This window comes from Solea senegalensis, linkage group LG4 (assembly GCF_019176455.1).
Source record: "Solea senegalensis isolate Sse05_10M linkage group LG4, IFAPA_SoseM_1, whole genome shotgun sequence".
Taxonomy (NCBI): domain Eukaryota; kingdom Metazoa; phylum Chordata; class Actinopteri; order Pleuronectiformes; family Soleidae; genus Solea; species Solea senegalensis.
Genome location: NC_058024.1, coordinates 5,092,688 through 5,103,386, shown reverse-complemented (window position 1 = coordinate 5,103,386; position 10,699 = coordinate 5,092,688). Strand labels below are relative to the sequence as shown.

The window sequence follows — 10,699 nt, the reverse complement described above, 5'->3', positions numbered from 1 at the left end:
TTAAAACAATTTAAACATACAAACGTCAAGTCAAGTACTTCATTATTGCACAGAGTTATGAAGGCAACAAATAAATAAATACATAATGTTGGGCAGTGAAAATATTAAACAAAACAAATGTTGCACTTGCGTTAACAACACAATAAACGTCACACAACACAAGATTTTTCTTTGCAAATGTCCTCAATGACGTCATAAAAGAACGGTCGCAAGCCTGAGTCGCGCTTCTCTGCTCAGACTGGATCCTTGAGTCTAACCCGAACTACATTTCCCATGATGCAGCGGGCGCGGACGAGGCGGATACGCAACAACATGCCTGGTTCTCTCTCTCGGTCCTTTTCTGGGAACTGTAGCAAACAAGTTGTGCGCGGAGCAGCTACGTGCGCCGCTGCTGCCGAACGGTACGTAAACTAACTCTTATTAATAAACAGCTGAAAAGAAAACGCAGTTAAAGTAACAGATAGTTGGATGTCAGGTTATATCCCGTGCTATTTTCCCCCTGTTAACTTTCTTGCACCAACCCTCCGAGGCGCACAACAACGGCTTTCTATACATTGGACTTTGTGTTCTTACTGTACACGAAGCTGAGGAAAAAGAAGAAAAACAAACCAACCAACTGAAAAAGGCCTTAACGTCTGTTCATGTATCGTCTTGGAAATATATTCAATCCCGTTGTGTGTGTGTGTGTTGCATGTATTTGATTCACGACAAAAAAAACAAAACAACTAAAAGTAGAAAGTTTAACTGTAAAACTGGCTGTTAAAGCTAGTCGAGCTAGTTGGTGTTGCGTTCAAAGTGGTCTGCAATATTTAATGCACAACACACACATACACGGGCTTCAACGATTATTAGATTCACTAAATGAACCACCAGTAATATTCTTTTTATAATTAATTAAATGGTTTGAGTGTGTTTTTGATAAAATAATAAAGTAAACTCTGATTTTAGCATCTTAAATTACACTTGTTATCTTTGTTCTTTGTTCCTGTTTGACAGCAAACGTAATATCTTTGGTTTGTGGACAAACAAACACACATTTAAGGACATTGTTATTTTGAGATTTGAGAAACACCAAATTAGAGCTGACTGTTATTATTGTCCACATTTTATCGATCGAACAAATTAATTCTTCAAGAAGAAAACCTTAACTATAAATTGATGTAAACAAATAATGTAGTTCAGCCCCAACACACACGCACACATGCATGGACACATGAGATAGTGAGACCTTCTCAAATGCTTGCTCCAGCTTTATCAGCACTTCTGTGTTTATTCTCCTCCATGGCAGAATAGATAACAAATTGCCTGAAAGAGCAGATATGAAACCTCCCTGATCTCACACACACACAAACACCATAAACAAAGAAATGTCCGACTCTGGGGAAAAAATATCTGCCCCTTCATCTTTTTTCAGTGATAAGAACATGACGAGATGATAAGACATCACACGTGTGAAGAGGAAACTTAAGTCTGTTTTTAAAAACTCTACATACTGATGTGTTGACTATATGACAGACAATTAACAAATAACACTCAAATTATCCTTGTTATTATTGTCATTACTGATTAATCTGTCGACTATTTTCTCGATTGAGTAATGGCCTGCCAAATCTCAGTTGTCTACAAACAAAGTAAAGCAGTTGTCATGTGTTTGCTGCCGTTTGTCAGTTTGTCCATCTGTCTGTTTTGAACTCAAAAGTTAAAGACTGATTTGGTCTGAGATTTTTCTGGGGATGTAGGTTATAGCACAAAGACAAAGTGATGAGATGCTGGTGGTTATAGTTTTACCTATTCTGCTCTTGCACTCACCGTTATCGAGAATTTCAGCTACAGTTTTTATACAACAGGCCTGATACACAGTTAATCCTCTGCTGACACGTCTGGTCAGTTTCCAGTTACCAGAGTCCAGCAGCCTCAGTGGATCTCTGCAGCACCAACAGTTAGTTCTCTGTTAATTAATGATGGGCTTATGTTATCGCTCCTGTTGTTGGGGGAAATCCATACAAGGGCTGGTTGAACACAGAATTAGTCAATTAGATTGCTAATTAATAGCAAACATTTTTTATTATCGACCCTTGCTGCCAGAGAGGAGCATGAAGGTCAATTGCAGTTAGGACTAGAACCAAGCTGCAGAGGACGGGAATCCCCTCGGTCTGCTTTGCATTCTGATTTAATCTATTCTGATTAGTTCAAGCCACGATAACAAACATCAACAAGTTAATTACCCGTAAGAATTACCCTTGCAATGTTGAGGGAAATTCAATAGTTTTTTTCCTTCAATTTAAAAATTATTTTGTTTTTCACTTGTTCTGTCTGCTTTTCTTTCAAAATGTTTAGTTTTGGGTTACAATGGATGGGCATGGCACGGTTAAGTTGTGTTTCCACAAGCATAGTACCTCGTACCTGCTACTTTTTTTAGTACCTGCTCTGGCGAGATTCCATTTGCGTGGAATAGATGCACTGCGTGACGTTGTCAGACTGCCGGCCACTGATTGGTCAGAGTGCCGTCACAGGAAGAGATATCGCACAAGAATCAAGCTGAACAATGCCGAATTGTACATCAGTTAAAAGACTTAACAATCCTAAAAACTTGTGTTAATCTCCAACAACTACAATGTCTTAAATCTCAATATTTAACACAGGAGTATTTAGTGACAGCACTGCTGATCGTGAGCAGCATCACAAACCCTGCTGCTGTATTTCAGTCCAGTGACTGTGTCATGGAGGAAGTACTGAACAAATAGTTTCAATTAACCGATTCTAATGATTCAGTTACACTGAAAACAACTGCTTTACAAGTCACTAGTCACTCGTTTGTGTGTGTCGCGTTGTCAAACAAAGTCACCGCAGTTTAATGCAGCCGTGCAGTGATGACTCCGCCCACGTCACGAGTAGGTACTTTTTTGTAGTGGAGATGCAACCTAAACCGTGCCGAGGCGAGCCGGGACCGTAGTGGAACAGGGCCATTAGTATGCTTTCCTCTTCTCCTCACAGTTGGCAGAACTTTTAGTCCAAATCCCCTTTTCTGCCTCCTCACTTCCTTACATACAAATGAGTCTCTTTTCAGGGCTCATATGTTAGAATTACTGCTGAGGACGCACACTTTATCTTCTCATGGGTAACTGGCAGTAGATTTGTTTTGTTAAATCTCAAACACAACTTTAAAGTTCATATTCTGACAGGTTAATACCTCTAAGTGCTATACAGCAACACAGGATGTGTAAGACAACGCCAGAAATGTCATGGGGGCTTTGAACTGACAGGGAAACAAGACAGACTGAGAAACAGGTTGACATGTTGGATGGTTGTGGATCGAGCTGGGTCTGTCTTTCTGGACGTGTCTTGTTGTTAATTCAATATATTCAGAGTTTTCACAACTGGTAAGAACACAAGGCAGGACACTCTCCATTCACAAATGCAGAAGGTGCTGTACAGAAATCGACAAAAACAACAACACATTTTTAATACAAGACAGACGGTGTACTGTCACTGGGCGATAAATCCATTTTATGGATTCATTTGCATTTGTAGTTAAAAAGGATTTTTGGTGATGAAATTTGTTTGTTTTTTTAACTTCCACTTCCATTGCTCCCATTGGGCTCCTGTGGTTAGGCTACCTGGAAGTTGTTTATATGCTCGTTTCGAGGTTTTTATTATATTTCACTTCTGTTAAATCTTTTAAAATCCTACAAGGATAAATAAAAACTAAAGAAGTTGTATCGGGACATCCCTAAGAATTGTGTTTCCCAATGCTCAGTTTCAGAAATCTCTTCATTCTTTTCTTTGTTACGTGCCCACCAGTGACACTTGGTCCTGTTAGTGTTATTATTGTTTTATTATTGTAAGTGTTATTATTGTTTAGTGTTACCACAGGCCACAGGAACATGCTGCCTATTTGTAATCACTATATATTCAACGCATTTTCCAACATAAACACGATATTTGATGCGCGAGGAGATAATAATAGATTACACCTCAGCACTGGCTTCTTATAATCTTTTTATCTCTCTCTTACAGACATAACAGCGGGGCCAGAGTGCAACCGACGAGGCTCCCTGGAAAACATTTACATGAAAATTAGCTCTCGAATTTGCCCGCTGAACATCTCAAGTCATGTACCAAGTGGTACCAGGAGGAGCTGGGGGCACAATTACAGATGTTATCCCCAAGCAGAAACTCAGTAAGGACACTCGACCCTTAGTCGGAGCTGGCGTAATCGGCCTGGTGCTGGTAATTGCAGCAGTGACAGCGTGGTGTTATTACATAGCTTCTCTGCGCAAAGCTGAGCTGCTCAAGACTCAGCTGCTGGATTTGAATAAAGATGGCTACATTATCCGCAACCAGGGAGGCGCCATTGTTTTCAGAATGGATTTCAGGTTGGTGTATTGAAGCAGTGTCATAATGTACATAATTCAAATATATCAGTATATTGTTTAAAAATGTGGCTGCACGATACCATGAAATGTGATATGTGATCACTTTGCTATATATTGCAATAGCAAAATTGCAGTCAGTAACCTGCGCAGACACTGGACACGTTATTTCCATCCTAACATGATTTTATTGATAAACAATATGAATATTTTCACACACTCTACTACTCTAAAAAACATTCTGTACTACTACTACTAGTTTAAATACAACTAAGTATCTACCAGCAGGAGGATTACAGTGTATGCATTTTTTGTGTGTGTATATCTTCTGCGATATGTATACTGTGCATGTCGATGGTACATTTTTTAATGTATGAATAAAATGTATAGACATTTTCTTACTAACATGTCAAGTCGTGACTATACATGTGAATGTAACACTTATTTAAACCTTGGCAGGTCAGGGACTCTGGATTTGGATTCTTGCTCCAAGGTGGGGGAGTTTCTTAGCTGTGGACGAACCACTGATCGTAAACTTAACTTCTTCATCGAGACAGTGCGGCCTAAGGACACAGTGCAGTGCTACCGTGTGCGCTGGGAGGAACTGGTTCCTGACATTCCTGTTGAACATGCCATGACGTACAAGTTTGCACACTGGTATGGTGGTGCAGTGTCAGCTATTCAGCACTGGCCTATTTCTATTTCTGGCCAACAAGCTCCCAAACCCTTTGTCACTGGTGATATCTACTCAAACCGTAATGAATTTGGTGGAATATTGGAGAGTTATTGGCTTTCGTCTAATGCCACAGCGATCAAGATCAATAATTCAGTGCCCTTCCACCTGGGCTGGAATGACACAGAGAAGACCATGTATTTCCAGGCCAGATACAATGACAGTCCCTTCAAACCAAACCCAGGGGAAGCTCCATGTGCCGAACTAAGCTACAGAGTCTGTGTGGCCTTAGATGTGACATCCATACACAAGTACATGGTTCGTAGATACTTTAACAAACCAAACAAAGTGCCGGCAAAAGCCATGTTTCGCCATCCAATTTGGTCGACCTGGGCGTTACATAAGACTAAGATTGATCAGGAGAAACTCTTGGCATATGCTGACAACATTCGCAAGTATAACTTCAACTGCAGCCACCTGGAACTAGACGACCGCTACACCAGTCGCTATGGCGATTTTGAGTTTGACACGAAAAAGTTCCCCAATGCGTCAGCCATGTTTCAAAAACTGAAATCAGATGGGTTTCTGGTTTCACTCTGGATTCACCCTTTTGTTAACTATGATTCGGAAAACTTCCACACTTGTGTAGAGAGGGGTCTGTTTGTCAGGGAGCCCACAGGACGGCTACCGGCCATGGTGCGCTGGTGGAACGGCATTGGCGGCATTTTGGATTTTACAAATCCAGAGGCACGCGATTGGTTTTCCTCGCAGCTACGTTCACTACGCTCAAGGTACGGGGTGGCATCTTTTAAATTCGATGCAGGGGAGACAAACTACTTGCCATGGAAATTCAGCACAAGAACTCCCATTCGCGATCCAAGTTTCTTCACGAGACGGTACACGGAAATGGCGATTCCCTACAATGACAGAGCTGAGTTGCGAAGTGGCTACCAGTCCCAGAACATATCCTGCTTCTTCAGACCAATTGATAGAGACTCGGTGTGGGGCTATGAGTTGGGCCTCAAATCTCTTATCCCCACTGTGCTCACCATTAGCATTCTTGGCTACCAGTTCATCCTCCCAGACATGATCGGAGGGAATGCCTACCTGAACCGCACAGATGGTGATCGTGCATTACCCAATCGTGAACTCTATATCCGTTGGCTGGAGCTGTCAGCCTTCATGCCCTCCATGCAGTTTTCTGTTCCACCGTGGGAATATGACAACGAGGTGGTTGAAATTGCCCGGAAATACGCAGCTCTCCATGAGAGCATTGTGGCACCGCGGGTCCTGGAGCTGGCCGGCGAGGTGCTGGACACCGGGGACCCAATCATACGGCCACTGTGGTGGATTGCCACAGGTGATGAGACGGCCTATAAAATCGACTCCCAGTTCCTGATTGGTGATGACCTCATGGTTGCTCCGGTTTTGGAGCCTGGAAAGCAAGAGCGGGACATTTATCTCCCAGCTGGCCGTTGGAAAAGTTACAAGGGGGAAAGATTTGATATCAAGGAGCCACTGCACCTCACAGATTATCCTGTGGACCTGGATGAAATTGCTTACTTTGTTTGGGTGTAGGAAAATGAGGGAATGTAAAACGGAATGATTTGTCCATGCTCCCATTTGCTTGTGAAACAAGCTTGTTGAATTTAGCTTTTATGTTTGAGTACTAGTTCTTTTTTTATGTTTTTATGCTTTCATGTGGAAATATAAAGACTTTTTAGAATAAATTAAATGTTTAACATCACATGGACATTTTAATGCGCGCACTCAAATTATGCAAACCCTCCTTAGCTTAATTTTTTTTTATCTTTCCCGCAAAACTGAATGAATGCAATATGTTTTTCTTTTATGTCTTTTTTCTTTTACGTCCATTTTGTTTAATAGAAAGATAAAATGAGATTATATGATTTTTTTTTTATGTACAGGCTCAATGATATACATTCAATATCTCTTCAGCCACAATAAGCTAGTGGGCATGTCAAAATAAATGATCCAAGTAAAAGTGATAAACCACATCATACGTCAGGTCAAATTTAAAGGCGGATGTGTAAATGATCTTTCAGAAGTTGCATAGTCTCATTTTTAAGGCTTTATGAGTCATGTATAGGAAATATTTGTGAAAACTGCAACTGTGACTTGAGGAAGTTGCAATTGCTGTGATTGACACTAAAACTGTTTTTTTTTGTTTTGTTTTTTTTAGCACTGGAGACAATCAAAATAGAGGTTCATTTTAAACTTCAGTCTATTCTGCACTTGCTTGTGTCTTTAGCACCACATTTACAGACAGACAGATGGAGACTTTTTAGGAAATGTAAGCCAAACAGAACATTTGACATAGGAGAAGCCATTATTGCAATAAGGCAGTCGACTAAACATTTAACCAGTGTTTTGTCCACTCTCGTAGCACGATACGATACCGCTCACAAAGTTAGCGCTCATGCTTCACTTGTGGAGATGAATGCTCGAACGTTAATCATTACAAATTGCATGTGCAAGACGGAGTCATGTAACTTCTCCTTGCCCAGAAGAAGACATAGCAGTTTATTAGGCACTAAATATTTTATGCTCTTCCTCAGGTAACGGATTTCTCAGGCTGTTGTTTGTTTGAAGTGTCTGCCAACCGTCTTCACTGTGCTTTGTTTACACTGCGTGCAGATTAGTAATGCTAATACTAATAGTGATACTTTGGCTTAAGATAACAAGCAAGTGTTTTTGTCATGAAACCCAACGACGTGTAAATGGTTTGATTTCTTTAGACTTGGCGTCCAACTTTGTAATGAATTTAAGCAACATTGTGTTATCAAATTGAAAGGTACAGTGTGTTAAGTGTGAATATTTTGTAATTGCAGCGAGCAGTGAGGTCTTTAATGTCATGTGTTTAAAAATGACTGCCTTAACCTGTGTGATTTTTGTTTGCTTAAACATTTATTATTGCATTGTAAAATGTTGTACTTTTTGTGTAACGTTCTCTTAGTTATTAGTATATTGGTTAGTTCAGTGATTCCCGGAGACTGGGTTTGGACGGCCAGATGAGTCGTGGGAGGAGACCATTTGAGACATTTTTTGGGGGCCCCCCTCAAAGAACTGTTTTAAATAACCTGCATAAAAAGATGTTTCAGTTCATTTACTAAACATCTCTTGGAAATGATGGTTTTTGTCATGATTAATATTGGCATTTGGATCGTGATAATTAGCTTTAAAAAGTGGGCCCCCATATGAAAATCAACAGTAAACAGTACTGCCTAAACTTTTCTTTTGTTGTTTTCTTTTGAAGACAGCTACATGAAGATACAAAACTGATGATCCTCTCATTAAATGCTCTTTAAAACTGTGATTATTAATCTCAGAACGAAATGGAAAGTATTGTGCTGTATATAATGTCTAATTGTCACGTTTGTTGAGATTAATTCTGATGAGTTTTTAAGCTAAAAAATGTGCAAAAGGAAATGTCCTCATTCCCTCATATGGTGCAATTTTCACGTTTTTGACATTTGTATTGTTCTAATGCTCCTTGCCTTTCAACCTTTATGTAGAGTCATGCTCCCTCAGTGCTTGGACATGGGGCAACCATGCCTTTGTTGGATGTTGTTTGTGCTATTTGACGTAGTGTCATCATAACAACACCAACTATTTATAGCAGTTCTCACTCAGCATCTGGGTCAAGCCACTCGCTGTAGCTATATCTGTCTGTGACTTAACAACAAGACTGAGAGCCTGGTTCGGACTGAACATTTTTTGCTGGTGGCTGTTTTGACCCAGTGTGTCCTGCCTGTGACAGAAGGGCAGCATTAATATTTAAAGAGTGTTTTTTGGATGTCCCATGAATGTATTAAAATCATTCAAGTGTGACTTTGGTGTTGTATTTTGTCCTGCTTGTTGTTTGTTTACAGTTTGATGTCATTTTCCAAAACTCAAATATACAAAAAATAAACACAGACTGTGTTACAAACATTACAATTTGCATTCATATAAGAATTTAAAGAAATCTTATCCTCACAGAAACATGGGTACATTACTTTAAATCTTTCACACATAAGATACCAATTTTCCCCACTATTTAGTTAATACTATTAGATGTTGTAGTGCAGAGTATGTGATACATGTTTCATTTTGTACTACAGGGAATCAACGTGTAGAAATACAATCCTGTAAATGAACTGGAATCATATATAATCAGCTAGAATTAAAAGCCAGGTGTCAGTTGTGGTTAAGGTGAAACTATTTAAGGCAACTTTGGAAATTCAAATGTCCAATATCGATCAAAAATGTTCAGTGGGGGCTAAATACTAATACTCTTGGTTACTTCTGCAGACACCGAAAATTGTCTAGGAACTAGGAAGGGACTCTGCATGAAGTCAATTAAACACTGTAAGAACGAAAAACATACACAACAAATGTGCAGTTTCTCACCTCTCAGATAGCAAAACAAAGAGTGACAGTTCTCACTAATTTATATCAACCCTGTCATGCACATTTTGGCCACAGAAACTCCATCTATCCATTTTCTGCTGCTTTATCCTCCACCAGAGGGGTCGCTGTGCCAATCTTAGCTGACGTAGGGCGATAGGCGGGGTCACACCCTGGATGGTTCGCCAGTACGTCACAGGGCCACATATGATTCACCATTCACTCTCACAGACCTGGGCATTTTACGGCCCGCGGGCCACATACGGCATCCCTGTCCGGTATGTCAGTCATAAACACAGATGAACAAGTGTTTATGCTGCGCATGCAATACAACTGTGTTGCTTTTATTTTGAAAAGCCTGACGTATGGACGCACGCATCTGCGTCTGTCTGCACAGCTGCGGCAGGTGAGGTGACGCTAGACAGTTACCTCTGTCCCCCTAAAAATGTCGGCTCACGTTAAAAAAAATGACATAGATTACAAGATTACAATGTGAATCGCTACTACGTGACCAAACAGGAAGAGAAATACAAGAAGTTATCTGATGAAGAGCGCGCTAACGAGTCCGAGGCAGACTATGTCGAAGACAACGTTAAGAACGAAGGTACTTTTCTTCTACAAGTGTCTCGGTTCATTATCTCCCTCCATGTTTATTATCTTATTATCTCACCTGCGAAGCACCGTCACTCGTATGTAAACTCATCCGGTGTGATTGCAGCATTAGTGTGTGTGTGTAAGCGTGCAGGTGCGCTCTGTGCGGGGTGTGTGTGTGTTAGACAGTATATTCACTGCACTACACCAAAGTAGTATAGTGTAATAGTATTCATTATGTATATATATATATATGTATATATATATACATATATGTATATATATATATATATATATATATATATATATATATATATATATATATATGTGTGTATATATATATATATATATATATATATATATATATATATATATATAGCACACAGGGAGAATATGCAAACTCCATGCAGATAGGTCCTTGCTGTAAAGGCAAGAGTGCTAACCGCTACACCAACCGACTACAGAGTCTTGTCCGGAACATTAATTCAGACATGGAGAATATAAGCCTCTCAGTGGTGAACTGGTGTCAGTGGATCTTGTTATCCTGAAACGTTCATGATGTGAAAATGGGATATGGGAACATGTGGTTTGAGAGGAACGTGAATGAACAGTGTAATGTGTGAACTGCATTTTGAAATGGCAAAACTTTGAT

The 10,699-nt window shown here is 40.0% G+C and overlaps 1 protein-coding gene across 1 annotated transcript; it reads left to right on the top strand.

Annotated features, from left to right (window-relative positions):
* The first annotated feature begins 281 nt into the window (after positions 1–281).
* myorg (myogenesis regulating glycosidase (putative)) lies at positions 282–8,898 on the top strand. Its single transcript, XM_044024648.1, has 3 exons — positions 282–401; positions 4,018–4,376; positions 4,833–8,898. Exons 2-3 carry the CDS (start codon positions 4,114–4,116, stop codon positions 6,622–6,624), a joined length of 2,055 nt encoding a protein of 684 aa, XP_043880583.1. The 5' UTR covers positions 282–401; positions 4,018–4,113; the 3' UTR covers positions 6,625–8,898.
* The last annotated feature ends 1,801 nt before the right edge of the window (positions 8,899–10,699 follow it).

What these genes read in the sequence shown, in the direction of transcription:
- myorg (XM_044024648.1), top strand. Translation starts at nt 4,114, where the DNA reads ATGTACCAAGTGGTACCAGGAGGAGCTGGGGGCACAATTACAGATGTT. An exon ending in GTTTTCAGAATGGATTTCAG is followed by an intron (nt 4,377 to 4,832) that starts GTTGGTGTATTG and finishes AAACCTTGGCAG; the next exon opens with GTCAGGGACTCTGGATTTGG.